Source organism: Petromyzon marinus, chromosome 80 (assembly GCF_048934315.1).
Source record: "Petromyzon marinus isolate PM22_M1 ecotype Great Lakes invasive population chromosome 80, UKy_Petmar_22M1.pri1.0, whole genome shotgun sequence".
In the NCBI taxonomy this organism is placed as follows: Eukaryota; Metazoa; Chordata; class Hyperoartia; order Petromyzontiformes; family Petromyzontidae; genus Petromyzon; species Petromyzon marinus.
Window position 1 is genome coordinate 8407628 of NC_133746.1, and position 21339 is coordinate 8428966.

General features: G+C 55.8%; 1 protein-coding gene across 1 annotated transcript in view; it reads right to left on the reverse strand.

Moving 5' to 3' along the window:
- Nucleotides 1-21339, reverse strand: part of LOC116958697 (CUGBP Elav-like family member 2) — a 63406-nt gene that overhangs the window by 23961 nt on the left and 18106 nt on the right. The window contains exons 4-8 of the mRNA XM_076057286.1: nt 8542-8624; nt 7368-7416; nt 3735-3866; nt 1899-1978; nt 46-187 (exon numbers count right to left, since the gene is read on the reverse strand). Coding sequence (XP_075913401.1) covers nt 46-187; nt 1899-1978; nt 3735-3866; nt 7368-7416; nt 8542-8624 — 486 coding nt within the window. The remainder of the gene's footprint in view (nt 1-45; nt 188-1898; nt 1979-3734; nt 3867-7367; nt 7417-8541; nt 8625-21339) is intronic.

Consider the following 21339-nt stretch of genomic DNA (forward strand, 5'->3'; position numbering starts at 1 on the left):
CTCCCCCCCCCATCATGCCCCCCCCTCCCCCACCTCCCCCTCCTCCCCCGCCCCCTCCTCCGCCGCCCATCACGCCCAGCTGCTGCTGCTGCTGCTGCTGCATGAGGCTCAGGCGATGGTGGACCCGCTTATTCTCCTTCTCGCGGGCCGTGTCGGCAAACTTGACAACCAGCGGTGCACGGCAGCCCTGGGTGGGCGGTGGGTGGGTGGGGGGTAAGAGGGTGGGTGGGGGGAGGTGGGGGGGTGAGAGGGTGAGTGGGGCGGGTTGGTAAATGGGAGGGTGCGAGTGGGTGGTTGAGTGGGTGGGTGAGCGAGTTGGTTGGTGAGAGGTTGGCCGAGAGGGTGGGTGGGTTGGTAAATGGGTGGGTGTGTGGGTGGTTGAGTGGGTGGGTGAGCGAGTTGGTTGGCGAGAGGTTGGCCGAGAGGGTGGGTGGGTTGGTAAATGGGTGGGTGTGTGGGTGGTTGAGTGGGTGGGTGGGTGGGTTGGTGGGTTTGTAAATGGGTGGGTGTGTGGGTGGTTGAGTGGGTGGTCGAGTGGGTGGCTGAAGTGGTTGGTGGGTGAGAGGGTGGGTGGGTGGGTTGGTGGGTTGGTAAATGGGTGGGTGTGTGGGTGGTTGAGTGGGTGGTCGAGTGGGTGGCTGCGGTGGTTGGTGGGTGGGTGGGCTTGTAAATGGGTGGGTGCGTGGGTGGTTGAGTGGGTGGCTGAGGTGGTTGGTGGGTGAGAGGGTGGGTGGGTTGGTGGGTTTGTAAATGGGTGGGTGTGTGGGTGGTTGAGTGGGTGGTCGAGTGGGTGGCTGAGGTGGTTGGTGGGTGGGTGGGCTTGTAAATGGGTGGGTGCGTGGGTGGTTGAGTGGGTGGTTGAGGTGGTTGGTGGGTGAGAGGGTGGGTGGGTTGGTGGGTTTGTAAATGGGTGGGTGCGTGGGTGGTTCAGTGGGTGGTTGAGTGGGTGGCTGAGGTGGTTGGTGGGTGGGTGGGTTGGTGGGTTTCTAAATGGGTGGGTGCGTGGGTGGTTGAGTGGGTGGCTGAGGTGGTTGGTGGGTGAGAGGGTGGGTGGGTTGGTGGGTTTGTAAATGGGTGGGTGTGTGGGTGGTTCAGTGGGTGGTTGAGTGGGTGGCTGAGGTGGTTGGTGTGTGAGAGGGTGGGTGGGTTGGTTTGTAAATGGGTGGGTGTGTGGGTGGTTGAGTGGGTGGCTGAGGTGGTTGGTGGGTGAGAGGGTGGGTGGGTTGGTGGGTTTGTAAATGGGTGGGTGTGTGGGTGGTTCAGTGGGTGGTTGAGTGGGTGGCTGAGGTGGTTGGTGTGTGAGAGGGTGGGTGGGTTGGTTTGTAAATGGGTGGGTGTGTGGGTGGTTGAGTGGGTGGCTGAGGTGGTTGGTGGGTGAGAGGGTGGGTGGGTTGGTGGGTTTGTAAATGGGTGGGTGCGTGGGTGGTTGAGTGGGTGGTTGAGTGGGTGGTTGAGGTGGTTGGTGGGTGAGAGGGTGGGTGGGTTGGTGGATTTGTAAATGGGTGGGTGTGTGGGTGGTTGAGTGGGTGGTTGAGGGGGTGGCTGAGGTGGTTGGTGGGTGAGAGGGTGGGTGGGTTGGTGGGTTTGTAAATGGGTGGTTGAGTGGGTGGTCGAGTGGGTGGCTGAGTGGGAATGTGAGCGGGTTGGTGGGTAGGTGGATCGCTTTGTGGGCGATAGGGAGGGCGGGTTGGCAACTGAGTAGGTGCATGGGTGGATGAGTGCGTGGGCGAGTTGGTGGGCGAGTTGGTGGGCGAGAGAGTGGGTGGGTGGGTGGGTAATTGAGTGCGTAGGTGGTAGTGCGAATGAGTGGGCGGGTGTACGAGCGGGATGTACGAGCGAGCGAGTGTGCGGGCGTGTGGTCGGGTTCGTGGGTTCACGATGGCCTGCGTGTACCTTACCTCCATGGTCTGCGAGTGATGCATCATCTTGATGGCCTTGAGGGCAGCTGCCTTGGTTGCATAGGTGAGGAAAGCACATCCTGCGAGCCACACAAACACCACCACCACGATCACAACCACCGCCACCAACCTCAACCAACAAAGATCCCCCGTGTAGCCTCTAGCAGGGCTGTAGGGGCAAGTGCTGTTAGTAGCGAGTAGCAGCAGCAGCACCTATACACAGACAAAGATCCCCTGTGTAGCCTCTATCAGGGCTGTAGGGGCAAGTGCTGTTAGTAGCGAGTAGCAGCAGCAGCAGCAGCACCTATACACAGACAAAGATCCCCCGTGTAGCCTCTAGCAGGGCTGTAGGGGCAAGTGCTGTTAGTAGCGAGTAGCAGCAGCACCTATACACAGACAAAGATCCCCCGTGTAGCCTCTAGCAGGGCTGCAGGGGCAAGTGCTGTCAGTAGCAAGTAGCAGCAGCGCCTATACACAGACAAAGCTCCCCCGTGTAGCCTCTAACAGGGCTGTAGGGGCAAGTGCTGTTAGTAGCGAGTAGCAGCAGCAGCAGCACCTATACACAGACAAAGATCCCCCGTGTAGCCTCTAGCAGGGCTGTAGGGGCAAGTGCTGTTAGTAGCGAGTAGCAGCAGCACCTATACACAGACAAAGATCCCCCGTGTAGCCTCTAGCAGGGCTGTAGGGGCAAGTGCTGTTAGTAGCGAGTAGCAGCAGCACCTATACACAGACAAAGATCCCCCGTGTAGCCTCTAGCAGGGCTGTAGGGGCAAGTGCTGTTAGTAACGAGTAGCAGCAGCACCTATACACAAAGATCCCCCGTGTAGCCGCTAGCAGGGCTGTAGGGGCAAGTGCTGTTAGTAGCGAGTAGCAGCAGCACCTACACACAGACAAAGATCCCCCGTGTAGCCTCTAGCAGGGCTGCAGGGGCAAGTGCTGTCAGTAGCAAGTAGCAGCAGCGCCTATACACAGACAAAGATCCCCCGTGTAGCCTCTAACAGGGCTGTAGGGGCAAGTGCTGTTAGTAGCGAGTATCAGCAGCACCTATACACAAAGATCCCCCGTGTAGCCTCTAACAGGGCTGTAGGGGCAAGTGCTGTTAGTAGCGAGTATCAGCAGCACCTATACACAGACAAAGATCCCCCGTGTAGCCTCTAGTAGGGCACACGAGGTGGTGGGTGGCCAGCACTACGCCCGGCCGCCTTTGTCTCCCCAGTGACGACGTTTACTACACTGCCGCTACACCAGGTACTCATTTGAGGCCGAGTCGACCTAGGGGAGGCCCAGGACCGGTTCAGATAATCGTCACCGCTGGTGTTGGTGGCCGGGTTTGACGCTGAAACGTAGCGCTAACCACTACACCGACCACTCCCCATTAACACCACCTCCATCACCGCCATCATTGCCACAACCGCCATCATCATCGCAACCTCCATCATCAGCGCAACCTCCATCATCAGCACAACCTCCATCATCAGCACAACCGCCATCATCAGCACAACCTCAATCATCATCATCATCACCATCACCACGACCATCAACATTACACCACCACCACCCTCACCACCACCACTTCCACCACCACCACTTCCACCACCAACTTTCACCACCACCACCACCACTTCCACCACCACCACCAACTTTCTCCACCACTTCCACCACCACCACTTCCACCACCACCATCACCACCACCCTCACCACCATCACCACCACCACCACCACTTCCACCACCACCACCCTCACCACCACCTTCACCACCTTCCACCACCACACTCACCACCTTCACCACCACTATCACTTCCACCACCACCTACACCACCACCACCACCACCTCACCTTTGCTGAGGCCGTCTGGTCCCAGCAGCACCTTGCAGTCCTCCACGGCTCCGTAGGGGCTGAACATGGAGCTCACCTCGCCGTCCGTCAGCTTCTTGGCCAGCATCCCCACAAACAGCTTGCGCTCCTCCGCTGGTACGTGGGGGGGTACGTGGGGGGGGAGCACAGGTCACAGGTCACAGGTCACGGGGGGCAAGGTCCAACGCAGGCTGAGGAGACATTAACCATCCCACCTGGTACGCAGGGTCATGGATTCAATCCCCAGCCCGACGATGCCTGCCGCTGCTGCTGCTGTTGTTGTGTGTTTGGAGTCTGTGTCTCTCTCATCATCATCATCATCACGGTGTGCTAGGAGATGTTGACTACCTCGCCTGGTCTACAGGAGGTCTGTGTCTCTCTCTCAACATCATCATCATCACGGTGGCTATGAGATGTTGACTACCTCGCCTGGTCTACAGGAGGTCTGTGTCTCTCTCTCATCATCATCATCACGGTGTGCTAGGAGATGTTGACTACCTCGCCTGGTCTACAGGAGGTCTGTGTCTCTCTCTCATCATCATTATCATCACGGTGTGCTAGGAGATGTTGACTACCTCGCCTGGTCTACAGGAGGTCTGTGTCTCTCTCTCATCATCATTATCATCACGGTGGCTATGAGATGTTAACTACCTCGCCTGGTCTACAGGAGGTCTGTGTCTCTCTCTCATCATCATTATCATCATGGTGTGCTAGGAGATGTTGACTACCTCGCCTGGTCTACAGGAGGTCTGTGTCTCTCTCATCATCATCATCACGGTGTGCTAGATGTTGACTACCTCGCCTGGTCTACAGGAGGTCTGTGTCTCTCTCTCATCATCATCATCACGGTGTGCTAGGAGATGTTGACTACCTCGCCTGGTCTACAGGAGGTCTGTGTCTCTCTCTCAACATCATCATCATCACGGTGGCTATGAGATGTTGACTACCTCGCCTGGTCTACAGGAGGTCTGTGTCTCTCTCTCATCATCATCATCACGGTGTGCTAGGAGATGTTGACTACCTCGCCTGGTCTACAGGAGGTCTGTGTCTCTCTCTCATCATCATTATCATCACGGTGTGCTAGGAGATGTTGACTACCTCGCCTGGTCTACAGGAGGTCTGTGTCTCTCTCTCATCATCATTATCATCACGGTGGCTATGAGATGTTAACTACCTCGCCTGGCTTACAGGAGGTCTGTGTCTCTCTCTCATCATCATTATCATCATGGTGTGCTAGGAGATGTTGACTACCTCGCCTGGTCTACAGGAGGTCTGTGTCTCTCTCATCATCATCATCACGGTGTGCTAGATGTTGACTACCTCGCCTGGTCTACAGGAGGTCTGCGTCTCTCTCTCATCATCATCATCACGGTGTGCTAGGAGATGTTGACTACCTCGCCTGGTCTACAGGAGGTCTGTGTCTCTCTCTCATCATCATTATCATCACGGTGTGCTAGGAGATGTTGACTACCTCGCCTGGTCTACAGGAGGTCTGTGTCTCTCTCTCATCATCATTATCATCACGGTGGCTATGAGATGTTAACTACCTCGCCTGGTCTACAGGAGGTCTGTGTCTCTCTCTCATCATCATCATCATCACAGTGGCTATGAGATGTTAACTACCTCGCCTGGTCTACAGGAGGTCTGTGTCTCTCTCTCATCATCATCACAGTGGCTATGACAATGTTGACTACCTCGCCTGGTCTACAGGTCTGTGTCTCTCTCATCATCATCATCACAGTGGCTATGAGATGTTGACTACCTCGCCTGGTGTACAGGAGGTCTGTGTGTCTCTCTAATCATCATCATCGTCATCACGGTGGCTATGAAATGTTGACTACCTCGCCCGGTCTACAGGAGGTCGTGGGTCCTCCATGCATCTCTCTCTCTCCCCGCGGTCACGTAGATTTTGCTCCGCGTCCTCCGGATTCACCCCATGCAACATCTAAAACTCGACAGCTAGCGGCGTCGCGTGTTTGACCCTCGCTGTGAACATTCGACGTGATGAGCCCCCCAAATCCGCCCCCCCCCCAACTGCTTGGTTGAGGGCTGCTATCGTTTGTGAGATGGGCCTGGGACGCTTCTGAAGACGGGCTGCTGGACAGTAGCCCAGTGAGGAGAGGCAGCGAGAGACAGACACGGGGAGACAGACAGGGAGACACACGGGGAGACAGACACGCACGGGGAGACACACACGGGGAGACAGACACGGGGAGACAGACGGGGAGACACACGGGGAGACAGACACGCACGGGGAGACACACGGGGAGACAGACACGGGGAGACACACGGGGAGACAGACACGGGGAGACAGACACGGGGAGACAGACACGGGGAGACAGACAGGGAGACGCACGGGGAGACAGACAAGCACGGGGAGACACACCGGGAGACGGAGACACACGGGGAGACACGGGGAGACACACACGGGGAGACACACACGGGGAGACACACACGGGGAGACAGACGGGGAGACAGACGGGGAGACACACGGGGAGACAGACACACGGGGAGGGAGACACGGGGATACACTGAGAGAGACACGCACGGAGAGAGACACACGGGGACACAGACACGGGGACACACTGAGAGAGACACACGGAGAGAGACACGGGGAGATACTGAGACACACGGGGAGAGACACAGACACGGGGAGACACTGAGAGAGACACACGGGGAGAGACACACAGGGAGAGACACGGGGACACACTGAGAGAGACACACGGGGACACAGACACACTGAGAGAGACACACGGGGACACAGACACAGGGAGAGACACGGAGAGAGACACGGGGAGAGAGACACAGAGAGACACACGGAGAGACACTGAGAGAGACACAGGGAGAGAGACACGGGGAGAGAGACACGGGGAGAGACACTGAGACACCGAGAGAGACACACCGAGAGAGACACTGAGAGAGACACGGGGAGACATTGAGAGAGACACACTGAGACACGGAGACACACTGAGAGAGACACGGGGACACACTGAGAGAGACACACTGAGAGAGACACGGAGAGAGACACTGAGAGAGACACCGAGAGACACGCACAGGGAGAGACACGGGGAGACACTGAGAGAGACACACTGAGAGAGACACCGAGAGACACGCACAGGGAGAGACACGGGGAGACACTGAGAGAGACACACTGAGAGAGACACACGGGGACACAGACACAGGGAGACACACGGAGAGAGACACCGAGAGAGACACACCGAGAGAGACACACACAGGAAGATACACACCGAGAGAGACACACTGAGAGAGACACACGGGGACACAGACACACTGAGAGAGACACACGGGGACACAGACACAGGGAGACACACGGAGAGAGACACGGAGAGACACTGAGAGAGACACACTGAGAGAGACACACTGAGAGACACACGGGGACACAGACACAGGGAGACACAGGGAGAGAGACACGGGGAGACACTGAGAGAGACACACGGAGAGAGACACGGGGAGAGAGACACTGAGAGAGACACAGGGAGACACACGGAGAGAGACACGGGGAGAGAGACACACGGGGACACAGACACAGGGAGACACACGGAGAGAGACACGGGGAGACAGTGCGCTGTCCGAGTGTCAGGCGGCTCGTCTTACCGGTCGACCTCTCGTTGTCCGCGGGCTTCATCTGAACCGGATGGTGCATCTGGGAGAGGGGAGAGAGGGGAGAGAGGGCGAGCGAGCGGGTGAGCGAGCGGGCGAGCGAGTGGGTGAGTGAGTGAGCGAGAGGGTGAGTTTGTGAGCCGACAAGTGGGTGAGCGAGTGAGCGAGCGAGAGGGTGAGCAAGTGAGCGAGCAAGTGGGTGAACGAGTGGGTGAGTGAGTGAGCGAGAGGGTGAGTTTGTGAGCCGACAAGTGGGTGAGCGAGTGAGCGAGCGAGAGGGTGAGCGAGTGAGCGAGTGGGTGAGCAAGTGGGTGAGCGAGTGAGCGAGCGAGTGGGTGAACGAGTGAGCGAGTTTGTGAGCAAGTGGGTGAGCGAGTGAGCGAGCGAGTGGGTGAACGAGTGAGCGAGCGAGTGGGTGAGCAAGTGGGTGAGCGAGCGGGTGAGCGAGTGAGCGAGTTTGTGAGCGAGCAAGTGGGTGAGCGAGTGAGCGAGCGAGTGGGTGAGCGAGTGAGCGAGCGAGAGGGTGAGCGAGTGAGCGAGCGAGAGGGTGAGCGAGTGAGCGAGTGAGCGAGCGAGAGGGTGAGCGAGTGAGCGAGCGAGTGAGCGAGCGGGTGAGTGGGTGAGCGAGTTGGTGAGCGAGCAAGTGGGTGAGCGAGCAAGTGGGTGAGCGAGTGTGTGAGTGAGTGAGCGAGCAAGTGGGTGAGCGAGCAAGTGGGTGAGCGAGTGTGTGAGTGAGTGAGCGAGCAAGTGGGTGAGCGAGTGAGCGAGCAAGTGGGTGAGCGAGTGAGCGAGTTTGTGAGTGAGTGAGCAAGCAAGTGGGTGAGCGAGCAAGTGGGTGAGCGAGTGAGTGAGCGAGTGTGTGAGTGAGTGAGCGAGTGTGTGAGTGAGTGAGCGAGCAAGTGGGTGAGCGAGCAAGTGGGTGAGCGAGCGAGTGAGTTTGTGAGCCGACAAGTGGGTGAGCGAGCGAGTGAGTTGGTGAGGAGCAAGTGGGTGAGCGAGTGAGCGAGCAAGTGGGTGAGCGAGCAAGTGGGTGAGCGAGTGAGCGAGCGAGAGGGTGAGCGAGTGAGTTGGTGAGGAGCAAGTGAACGAGCGAGTTGATGAGCGAGCGGACGGGCGAGCGGGCGAGCGAGCGGGTGAGGAGTGAGCAGGTGAGGAGTGAGCGAGTCACCCCCGGGAGGATCTTGATGTTGTGGAGCGCATTCTGCGCCTCCATCGCCGCCTTCCTCGTGTAGAACGTTACAAAGCAGCAGCCTGGGCAGGCAGTCACACAGTCACACACAGTCACACACAGTCACACACAGTCACACACAGTCACACACACAGTCACACACACAGTCACACACACAGTCACACACACAGTCACACACACAGTCACACACACAGTCACACACACAGTCACACACACAGTCACACACACAGTCACACACACAGTCACACACACAGTCACACACACAGTCACACACACAGTCACACACACAGTCACACACACAGTCACACACACAGTCACACAGTCACACACACACAGTCACACACACACAGTCACACACACACACAGTCACACACACACACAGTCACACACACACAGTCACACACACAGAGTCACACACACAGAGTCACACACACAGAGTCACACACACAGAGTCACACACACAGAGTCACACACACAGAGTCACACACACAGAGTCACACACACAGAGTCACACACACAGAGTCACACACACAGAGTCACACACACAGAGTCACACACACAGAGTCACACACACAGTCTCACACACACACACAGTCACACAAACAGAGTCACACACACAGAGTCACACACACAGAGTCACACACACAGAGTCACACACACAGAGTCACACAAACAGAGTCACACAAACAGAGTCACACACACAGAGTCACACAAACAGAGTCACACACACAGAGTCACACACACAGAGTCACACACACAGAGTCACACACACAGAGTCACACAGAGTCACACACACAGAGTCACACAGAGTCACACACACAGAGTCACACAGTCACACACACAGAGTCACACAGTCACACACACAGTCACACAGTCACACACACAGTCACACAGTCACACACACAGTCACACAGTCACACACAGTCACACACACACACAGTCACACACACACACAGTCACACACACACAGACACACACAGTCACACACACACAGTCACACACACACACACAGTCACACACACACAGTCACAAACACACAGTCACACACAAACAGTCACACACACACAGTCACACACACACACACACAGTCACACACACACACACAGTCACACACACACACACACAGTCACACACACACACACAGTCACACACACAGTCACACACACACACACAGTCACACACACACACACAGTCACACACACACACACAGTCACACACACACACACAGTCACACACACAGTCACACACACACACACACAGTCATACACACAACAACAACAACAACAACCGCCATTCGCCACTAAGTGGCGGTGACGTCACCACGACGCTTGTGCCAGGCTATGTGCACACATACACACACAGACACACACACACGGTCGCGGTCGCACACAGTCACACACACGGTCGCACACAGTCACACACACGGTCGCACACAGTCACACACACGGTCGCACACAGTCACACTCACACACACACACAGTCACACACACACACAGTCACACACAGTCACACACACACACAGTCACAAACACGGTCGCACACACAGTCGCACACACGGTCACACACACACGGTCACACACACAGAGTTGTCGTGTGAGTCACTGCGTGTGCGAGTGACTGAGTGAGTGAGTCACTGAGTGTGTGAGTCTCTGAGTGAGTGAGCGAGTCACTAAGTGAGTGAGCGAGTCACTGAGTGTGTGAGTCACTGAGTGAGTGAGCGAGTCTCTGAGTGAGTGAGCGAGTCACTGCGTGCGTGTGCGAGTGACTGAGTGTGTGAGCGAGTCACTGAGTGTGTGAGTCACTGCGTGAGTGTGCGAGTGACTGTGTCTGCGAGTCACTGAGTGTGTGAGCGAGTCTCTGAGTGTGTGAGTGAGTCACTGAGCGTGTGTCACTGAGTGAGTGAGCGAGTCACTGAGTGAGCGAGTCACTGAGTGTGAGTCACTGAGTGTGTGAGTCACTGAGTGAGTGTGTGAGTCACTGAGTGAGTGTGTGAGTCACTGAGTGAGTGAGTCACTGAGTGTGTGAGTGAGTCACTGAGCGAGCGAGTCACTGAGTGTGCGAGTCACTGAGTGAGTGAGTCACTGAGTGAGCGAGCGAGTCACTGAGTGAGTCACTGAGTGAGTGAGTGAGTCACTGAGTGAGTGAGTGAGTCACTGAGTGTGTGAGTCACTGAGTGTGTGAGCGAGTCACTGAGTGTGTGAGTCACTGAGTGAGTGAGTCACTGAGTGAGCGAGCGAGTCACTGAGTGTGTGAGTCACTTAGCGAGTGAGTCACTGAGTGAGTGAGTCACTGAGTGTGTGAGTCACTGAGTGTGTGAGCGAGTCACTGAGTGAGCGAGTCACTGAGTGTGCGAGCGAGTCACTGAGTGTGTGAGTTACTGAGTGTGTGAGCGAGTCACTGAGTGTGTGAGTCACTGAGTGAGCGAGTCACTGAGTGTGTGAGTCACTGAGTGAGTGAGTCACTGAGTGAGTGAGTCACTGAGTGTGTGAGTCACTGAGTGTGTGAGTGAGTCACTGAGTGAGCGAGTCACTGAGTGTGTGAGTCACTGAGTGTGTGAGTGAGTCACTGAGTGAGCGAGTCACTGAGTGTGTGAGTCACTGAGTGTGTGAGTGAGTCACTGAGCGAGCGAGTCACTGAGTGTGCGAGTCACTGAGTGAGTGAGTCACTGAGTGAGCGAGCGAGTCACTGAGTGTGTGAGTCACTGAGTGTGTGAGCGAGTCACTCAGTGTGTGAGCGAGTCACTGAGTGTGTGAGCGAGTCACCGAGTGTGTGAGTCACTGAGTGAGCGAGTCACTGAGTGTGTGAGTCACTGAGTGTGTGAGTCACTGAGTGTGTGAGTCACTGAGTGTGTGAGTGAGTCACTGAGTGTGTGAGTGAGTCACTGAGCAAGCGAGTCACTGAGCGAGCGAGTCACTGAGCGAGCGAGTCACTGAGCGAGCGAGTCACTGAGTGTGTGAGCGAGTCACTGAGTGAGCGAGTCACTGAGTGTGTGAGCGAGTCACTGAGTGTGCGAGTCACTGAGTGTGTGAGCGAGTCACTGAGTGAGCGAGTCACTGAGTGTGCGAGCGAGTCACTGAGTGTGTGAGTCACTGAGTGTGTGAGCGAGTCACTGAGTGTGTGAGTCACTGAGTGTGTGAGTCACTGAGTGTGTGAGTCACTGAGTGAGCGGGTCACTGAGTGTGTGAGTCACTGAGTGTGTGAGTCACTGAGTGTGTGAGTCACTGAGTGAGCGAGTCACTGAGTGTGTGAGTCACTGAGCGAGCGAGTCACTGAGTGTGTGAGTCACTGAGTGTGCGAGCGAGTCACTGAGTGAGTGAGCGAGTCACTGAGTGTGTGAGTCACTGAGCGAGCGAGTCACTGAGCAAGCGAGTCACTGAGTGTGTGAGTCACTGAGTGTGTGAGAGAGTCACTGAGTGAGTGAGCGAGTCACTGAGTGTGTGAGTCACTGAGCGAGCGAACGAGTCACTGAGCGAGCGAGTCACTGAGCGAGCGAGCGAGTCACCGAGTGAGTGAGCGAGTCACCGAGTGTGTGAGCGAGTCACTGAGCGAGTCACTGAGCGAGTGAGTCACTGAGCGAGCGAGCCACTGAGTGTGTGAGTCACTGAGTGAGTGTGTGAGTCACTGAGTGAGCGAGTCACTGAGTGTGTGAGCGAGTCACTGAGTGAGTGAGTCACTGAGTGAGTGTGTGAGTCACTGAGTGTGTGAGTCACTGAGCGAGCGAGTCACTGAGTGTGTGAGTCACTGAGCGAGCGAGTCACTGAGTGTGTGAGCGAGTCACTGAGTGAGCGAGTGAGTCACTGAGTGTGTGAGCGAGTCACTGAGCGAGCGAGCGAGTCACTGAGTGTGTGAGCGAGTCACTGAGTGAGCGAGTCACTGAGTGTGTGAGCGAGTCACTGAGTGTGTGAGCGAGTCACTGAGTGTGTGAGTCACTGAGTGTGTGAGTGAGTCACTGAGTGTGTGAGCGAGTCACTGAGTGTGTGAGTCACTGAGTGTGTGAGTGAGTCACTGAGTGTGTGAGCGAGTCACTGAGTGTGTGAGCGAGTCACTGAGTGAGTGAGTCACTGCGTGAGTGAGTGAGCGAGTCACTGAGTGAGTGAGTCACTGAGTGTGTGAGTCACTGAGTGCGTGAGTCACTGAGCGAGCGAGCGAGTCACTGAGTGTGTGAGTGAGTCACTGAGTGAGTGAGTCACTGAGTGAGCGAGCGAGTCACTGAGCGAGCGAGCGAGTCACTGAGTGAGTGAGTCACTGCGTGAGTGAGTGAGCGAGTCACTGAGTGAGTGAGTCACTGAGTGTGTGAGTCACTGAGTGAGTGTGTGAGTCACTGAGTGAGCGAGTCACTGAGTGTGTGAGCGAGTCACTGAGTGAGTGAGTCACTGAGTGAGTGTGTGAGTCACTGAGTGTGTGAGTCACTGAGCGAGCGAGTCACTGAGTGTGTGAGCGAGTCACTGAGTGAGCGAGCGAGTCACTGAGTGTGTGAGCGAGTCACTGAGTGTGTGAGTGAGTGAGTCACTGAGTGTGCGAGTCACTGAGTGTGTGAGCGAGTCACTGAGTGTGTGAGTCACTGAGTGCGTGAGTCACTGAGCGAGCGAGCGAGTCACTGAGCGAGTGAGTGAGTCACTGAGTGAGTGAGTCACTGAGCGAGCGAGTCACTGAGTGAGCGAGTCACTGAGTGTGTGAGTCACTGAGTGTGTGAGCGAGTCACTGAGTGTGTGAGTCACTGAGTGAGCGAGTCACTGAGCGAGTGAGTGAGTCACTGAGTGAGTGAGTCACTGAGTGAGTGAGTCACTGAGCGAGCGAGTCACTGAGTGAGCGAGTCACTGAGTGTGTGAGTCACTGAGTGTGTGAGCGAGTCACTGAGTGTGTGAGTCACTGAGTGAGCGAGTCACTGAGTGTGTGAGTCACTGAGTGAGTGAGTCACTGAGTGAGTGAGTCACTGAGTGTGTGAGTCACTGAGTGTGTGAGTGAGTCACTGAGTGAGCGAGTCACTGAGTGTGTGAGTCACTGAGTGTGTGAGTGAGTCACTGAGTGTGTGAGTGAGTCACTGAGCGAGCGAGTCACTGAGTGTGCGAGTCACTGAGTGAGTGAGTCACTGAGTGAGCGAGCGAGTCACTGAGTGTGTGAGTCACTGAGTGTGTGAGCGAGTCACTCAGTGTGTGAGCGAGTCTCTGAGTGAGTGAGCGAGTCACTGCGTGCGTGTGCGAGTGACTGAGTGTGTGAGCGAGTCACTGAGTGTGTGAGTCACTGCGTGAGTGTGCGAGTGACTGTGTCTGCGAGTCACTGAGTGTGTGAGCGAGTCTCTGAGTGTGTGAGTGAGTCACTGAGCGTGTGTCACTGAGTGAGTGAGCGAGTCACTGAGTGAGCGAGTCACTGAGTGTGAGTCACTGAGTGTGTGAGTCACTGAGTGAGTGTGTGAGTCACTGAGTGAGTGTGTGAGTCACTGAGTGAGTGAGTCACTGAGTGTGTGAGTGAGTCACTGAGCGAGCGAGTCACTGAGTGTGCGAGTCACTGAGTGAGTGAGTCACTGAGTGAGCGAGCGAGTCACTGAGTGAGTCACTGAGTGAGTGAGTGAGTCACTGAGTGAGTGAGTGAGTCACTGAGTGTGTGAGTCACTGAGTGTGTGAGCGAGTCACTGAGTGTGTGAGTCACTGAGTGAGTGAGTCACTGAGTGAGCGAGCGAGTCACTGAGTGTGTGAGTCACTTAGCGAGTGAGTCACTGAGTGAGTGAGTCACTGAGTGTGTGAGTCACTGAGTGTGTGAGCGAGTCACTGAGTGAGCGAGTCACTGAGTGTGCGAGCGAGTCACTGAGTGTGTGAGTTACTGAGTGTGTGAGCGAGTCACTGAGTGTGTGAGTCACTGAGTGAGCGAGTCACTGAGTGTGTGAGTCACTGAGTGAGTGAGTCACTGAGTGAGTGAGTCACTGAGTGTGTGAGTCACTGAGTGTGTGAGTGAGTCACTGAGTGAGCGAGTCACTGAGTGTGTGAGTCACTGAGTGTGTGAGTGAGTCACTGAGTGTGTGAGTGAGTCACTGAGCGAGCGAGTCACTGAGTGTGCGAGTCACTGAGTGAGTGAGTCACTGAGTGAGCGAGCGAGTCACTGAGTGTGTGAGTCACTGAGTGTGTGAGCGAGTCACTGAGTGTGTGAGCGAGTCACTGAGTGTGTGAGCGAGTCACCGAGTGTGTGAGTCACTGAGTGAGCGAGTCACTGAGTGTGTGAGTCACTGAGTGTGTGAGTCACTGAGTGTGTGAGTCACTGAGTGTGTGAGTGAGTCACTGAGTGTGTGAGTGAGTCACTGAGCAAGCGAGTCACTGAGCGAGCGAGTCACTGAGCGAGCGAGTCACTGAGTGAGCGAGTCACTGAGTGTGTGAGCGAGTCACTGAGTGAGCGAGTCACTGAGTGTGTGAGCGAGTCACTGAGTGTGCGAGTCACTGAGTGTGTGAGCGAGTCACTGAGTGAGCGAGTCACTGAGTGTGCGAGCGAGTCACTGAGTGTGTGAGTCACTGAGTGTGTGAGTCACTGAGTGTGTGAGCGAGTCACTGAGTGTGTGAGTCACTGAGTGTGTGAGTCACTGAGTGTGTGAGTCACTGAGTGAGCGGGTCACTGAGTGTGTGAGTCACTGAGTGTGTGAGTCACTGAGTGTGTGAGTCACTGAGTGAGCGAGTCACTGAGTGTGTGAGTCACTGAGCGAGCGAGTCACTGAGTGTGTGAGTCACTGAGTGTGCGAGCGAGTCACTGAGTGTGTGAGTCACTGAGCGAGCGAGTCACTGAGCAAGCGAGTCACTGAGTGTGTGAGTCACTGAGTGTGTGAGAGAGTCACTGAGTGAGTGAGCGAGTCACTGAGTGTGTGAGTCACTGAGCGAGCGAACGAGTCACTGAGCGAGCGAGTCACTGAGCGAGCGAGCGAGTCACCGAGTGAGTGAGCGAGTCACCGAGTGTGTGAGCGAGTCACTGAGCGAGTCACTGAGCGAGTGAGTCACTGAGCGAGCGAGCCACTGAGTGTGTGAGTCACTGAGTGAGTGTGTGAGTCACTGAGTGAGCGAGTCACTGAGTGTGTGAGCGAGTCACTGAGTGAGTGAGTCACTGAGTGAGTGTGTGAGTCACTGAGTGTGTGAGTCACTGAGCGAGCGAGTCACTGAGTGTGTGAGTCACTGAGCGAGCGAGCGAGTCACTGAGTGTGTGAGCGAGTCACTGAGTGAGCGAGTGAGTCACTGAGTGTGTGAGTGAGTCACTGAGCGAGCGAGCGAGTCACTGAGTGTGTGAGCGAGTCACTGAGTGAGCGAGTCACTGAGTGTGTGAGCGAGTCACTGAGTGTGTGAGCGAGTCACTGAGTGTGTGAGTCACTGAGTGTGTGAGTGAGTCACTGAGTGTGTGAGCGAGTCACTGAGTGTGTGAGTCACTGAGTGTGTGAGTGAGTCACTGAGTGTGTGAGCGAGTCACTGAGTGTGCGAGTCACTGAGTGTGTGAGCGAGTCACTGAGTGAGCGAGTCACTGAGTGTGCGAGCGAGTCACTGAGTGTGTGAGTCACTGAGTGTGTGAGTCACTGAGTGTGTGAGCGAGTCACTGAGTGTGTGAGTCACTGAGTGTGTGAGTCACTGAGTGTGTGAGTCACTGAGTGAGCGGGTCACTGAGTGTGTGAGTCACTGAGTGTGTGAGTCACTGAGTGTGTGAGTCACTGAGTGAGCGAGTCACTGAGTGTGTGAGTCACTGAGCGAGCGAGTCACTGAGTGTGTGAGTCACTGAGTGTGCGAGCGAGTCACTGAGTGTGTGAGTCACTGAGCGAGCGAGTCACTGAGCAAGCGAGTCACTGAGTGTGTGAGTCACTGAGTGTGTGAGAGAGTCACTGAGTGAGTGAGCGAGTCACTGAGTGTGTGAGTCACTGAGCGAGCGAACGAGTCACTGAGCGAGCGAGTCACTGAGCGAGCGAGCGAGTCACCGAGTGAGTGAGCGAGTCACCGAGTGTGTGAGCGAGTCACTGAGCGAGTCACTGAGCGAGTGAGTCACTGAGCGAGCGAGCCACTGAGTGTGTGAGTCACTGAGTGAGTGTGTGAGTCACTGAGTGAGCGAGTCACTGAGTGTGTGAGCGAGTCACTGAGTGAGTGAGTCACTGAGTGAGTGTGTGAGTCACTGAGTGTGTGAGTCACTGAGCGAGCGAGTCACTGAGTGTGTGAGTCACTGAGCGAGCGAGCGAGTCACTGAGTGTGTGAGCGAGTCACTGAGTGAGCGAGTGAGTCACTGAGTGTGTGAGCGAGTCACTGAGCGAGCGAGCGAGTCACTGAGTGAGCGAGTCACTGAGTGTGTGAGCGAGTCACTGAGTGTGTGAGCGAGTCACTGAGTGTGTGAGTCACTGAGTGTGTGAGTGAGTCACTGAGTGTGTGAGCGAGTCACTGAGTGTGTGAGTCACTGAGTGTGTGAGTGAGTCACTGAGTGTGTGAGCGAGTCACTGAGTGTGTGAGCGAGTCACTGAGTGAGTGAGTCACTGCGTGAGTGAGTGAGCGAGTCACTGAGTGAGTGAGTCACTGAGTGTGTGAGTCACTGAGTGCGTGAGTCACTGAGCGAGCGAGCGAGTCACTGAGTGTGTGAGTGAGTCACTGAGTGAGTGAGTCACTGAGTGAGCGAGCGAGTCACTGAGCGAGCGAGCGAGTCACTGAGTGAGTGAGTCACTGAGTGTGTGAGCGAGTCACTGAGCGAGCGAGCGAGTCACTGAGTGAGCGAGTCACTGAGTGTGTGAGCGAGTCACTGAGTGTGTGAGCGAGTCACTGAGTGTGTGAGTCACTGAGTGTGTGAGTGAGTCACTGAGTGTGTGAGCGAGTCACTGAGTGTGTGAGTCACTGAGTGTGTGAGTGAGTCACTGAGTGTGTGAGCGAGTCACTGAGTGTGTGAGCGAGTCACTGAGTGAGTGAGTCACTGCGTGAGTGAGTGAGCGAGTCACTGAGTGAGTGAGTCACTGAGTGTGTGAGTCACTGAGTGCGTGAGTCACTGAGCGAGCGAGCGAGTCACTGAGTGTGTGAGTGAGTCACTGAGTGAGTGAGTCACTGAGTGAGCGAGCGAGTCACTGAGCGAGCGAGCGAGTCACTGAGTGAGTGAGTCACTGCGTGAGTGAGTGAGCGAGTCACTGAGTGAGTGAGTCACTGCGTGAGTGAGTGAGCGAGTCACTGAGTGAGTGAGTCACTGAGTGTGTGAGTCACTGAGTGCGTGAGTCACTGAGCGAGCGAGCGAGTCACTGAGTGTGTGAGTGAGTCACTGAGTGAGTGAGTCACTGAGTGAGCGAGCGAGTCACTGAGCGAGCGAGCGAGTCACTGAGTGAGTGAGTCACTGCGTGAGTGAGTGAGCGAGTCACTGAGTGAGTGAGTCACTGAGTGTGTGAGTCACTGAGTGAGTGTGTGAGTCACTGAGTGAGCGAGTCACTGAGTGTGTGAGCGAGTCACTGAGTGAGTGAGTCACTGAGTGAGTGTGTGAGTCACTGAGTGTGTGAGTCACTGAGCGAGCGAGTCACTGAGTGTGTGAGCGAGTCACTGAGTGAGCGAGCGAGTCACTGAGTGTGTGAGCGAGTCACTGAGTGTGTGAGTGAGTGAGTCACTGAGTGTGCGAGTCACTGAGTGTGTGAGCGAGTCACTGAGTGTGTGAGTCACTGAGTGCGTGAGTCACTGAGCGAGCGAGCGAGTCACTGAGCGAGTGAGTGAGTCACTGAGTGAGTGAGTCACTGAGCGAGCGAGTCACTGAGTGAGCGAGTCACTGAGTGTGCGAGCGAGTCACTGAGTGTGTGAGTCACTGAGTGTGTGAGCGAGTCACTGAGTGTGTGAGTCACTGAGTGAGCGAGTCACTGAGTGTGTGAGTCACTGAGTGAGTGAGTCACTGAGTGAGTGAGTCACTGAGTGTGTGAGTCACTGAGTGTGTGAGTGAGTCACTGAGTGAGCGAGTCACTGAGTGTGTGAGTCACTGAGTGTGTGAGTGAGTCACTGAGTGTGTGAGTGAGTCACTGAGCGAGCGAGTCACTGAGTGTGCGAGTCACTGAGTGAGTGAGTCACTGAGTGAGCGAGCGAGTCACTGAGTGTGTGAGTCACTGAGTGTGTGAGCGAGTCACTCAGTGTGTGAGCGAGTCACTGAGTGTGTGAGCGAGTCACCGAGTGTGTGAGTCACTGAGTGTGTGAGTCACTGAGTGTGTGAGTCACTGAGTGTGTGAGTCACTGAGTGTGTGAGTCACTGAGTGTGTGAGTCACTGAGTGTGTGAGTGAGTCACTGAGTGAGCGAGTCACTGAGTGTGTGAGTCACTGAGTGTGTGAGTCACTGAGTGTGTGAGTCACTGAGTGTGTGAGTGAGTCACTGAGTGTGTGAGTGAGTCACTGAGCAAGCGAGTCACTGAGCGAGCGAGTCACTGAGCGAGCGAGTCACTGAGCGAGCGAGTCACTGAGTGAGCGAGTCACTGAGTGAGCGAGTCACTGAGTGTGCGAGTCACTGAGTGTGTGAGCGAGTCACTGAGTGAGCGAGTCACTGAGTGTGCGAGCGAGTCACTGAGTGTGTGAGTCACTGAGTGTGTGAGCGAGTCACTGAGTGTGTGAGTCACTGAGTGAGCGAGTCACTGAGTGTGTGAGTCACTGAGCGAGCGAGTCACTGAGTGTGTGAGTCACTGAGTGTGTGAGTCACTGAGTGTGCGAGCGAGTCACTGAGTGTGCGAGCGAGTCACTGAGTGTGTGAGTCACTGAGCGAGCGAGTCACTGAGCGAGCGAGTCACTGAGCGAGCGAGTCACTGAGCAAGCGAGTCACTGAGTGTGTGAGTCACTGAGTGTGTGAGAGAGTCACTGAGTGAGTGAGCGAGTCACTGAGTGTGTGAGTCACTGAGCGAGCGAACGAGTCACTGAGCGAGCGAGTCACTGAGCGAGCGAGCGAGTCACCGAGTGAGTGAGCGAGTCACTGAGCGAGTCACTGAGCGAGTGAGTCACTGAGCGAGCGAGCCACTGAGTGTGTGAGTCACTGAGTGAGTGTGTGAGTCACTGAGTGAGCGAGTCACTGAGTGTGTGAGCGAGTCACTGAGTGAGTCACTGAGTGAGTGTGTGAGTCACTGAGTGTGTGAGTCACTGAGCGAGCGAGTCACTGAGTGTGTGAGTCACTGAGCGAGCGAGCGAGTCACTGAGTGTGTGAGCGAGTCACTGAGTGAGCGAGTGAGTCACTGAGTGTGTGAGCGAGTCACTGAGCGAGCGAGCGAGTCACTGAGTGTGTGAGCGAGTCACTGAGTGAGCGAGTCACTGAGTGTGTGAGCGAGTCACTGAGTGTGTGAGCGAGTCACTGAGTGTGTGAGTCACTGAGTGTGTGAGTGAGTCACTGAGTGTGTGAGCGAGTCACTGAGTGTGTGAGTCACTGAGTGTGTGAGTGAGTCACTGAGTGTGTGAGCGAGTCACTGAGTGTGTGAGCGAGTCACTGAGTGAGTGAGTCAATGCGTGAGTGAGTGAGCGAGTCACTGAGTGAGTGAGTCACTGAGTGTGTGAGTCACTGAGTGCGTGAGTCACTGAGCGAGCGAGCGAGTCACTGAGTGTGTGAGTGAGTCACTGAGTGAGTGAGTCACTGAGTGAGCGAGCGAGTCACTGAGCGAGCGAGCGAGTCACTGAGTGAGTGAGTCACTGCGTGAGTGAGTGAGCGAGTCACTGAGTGAGTGAGTCACTGAGTGTGTGAGTCACTGAGTGAGTGTGTGAGTCACTGAGTGAGCGAGTCACTGAGTGTGTGAGCGAGTCACTGAGTGAGTGAGTCACTGAGTGAGTGTGTGAGTCACTGAGTGTGTGAGTCACTGAGTGTGTGAGTCACTGAGTGTGTGAGCGAGTCACTGAGTGAGCGAGCGAGTCACTGAGTGTGTGAGCGAGTCACTGAGTGTGTGAGTGAGCGAGTCACTGAGTGAGCGAGTCACTGAGCGAGTGAGCGAGTCACTGAGTGAGTGAGTCACTGAGTGAGTGAGTCACTGAGCGAGCGAGCGAGTCACTGAGCGAGCGAGTGAGTCACTGAGTGAGCGAGTCACTGAGCGAGTGAGCGAGTCACTGAGCGTGTGAGTCACTGAGTGTGCGAGTCACTGAGTGAGTGAGCGAGTCACTGAGTGTGCGAGCGAGTCACTGAGTGAGTGAGTCACTGAGTGAGTGAGTCACTGAGTGAGTGAGCGAGTCACTGAGCGAGTGAGTCACTGAGTGAGCGAGTCACTGAGCGAGTGAGTGAGTCACTGAGCGTGTGAGTCACTGAGTGAGCGAGTCACTGAGTGAGCGAGTCACTGAGTGTGCGAGCGAGTCACTGAGCGAGCGAGTCACTGAGTGAGCGAGTCACTGAGTGTGCGAGCGAGTCACTGAGCGAGCGAGCGAGTCACTGAGCGAGCGAGCGAGTCACTGAGCGTGCGAGCGAGTCACTGAGCGAGCGAGTGAGTCACTGAGTGTGAGCGAGTCACTGAGTGAGCGAGCGAGTCACTGAGCGAGCGAGCGAGTCACTGAGCGAGCGAGTGAGTCACTGAGTGTGAGCGAGTCACTGAGTGAGCGAGTGAGTCACTGAGCGAGTGAGTCACTGAGTGTGTGAGTCACTGAGTGAGTGAGCGAGTCACTGAGTGTGTGAGTCACTGAGTGTGTGAGTCACTGAGCGAGCGAGTGAGTCACTGAGTGTGTGAGTCACTGAGTGTGCGAGCGAGTCACTGAGCGAGCGAGCGAGTCACTGAGCGAGCGAGTGAGTCACTGAGTGAGTGAGTCACTGAGCGAGCGAGTGAGTCAATGAGCGAGTGAGCGAGTCACTGAGCGAGCGAGCGAGTCACTGAGCGAGCGA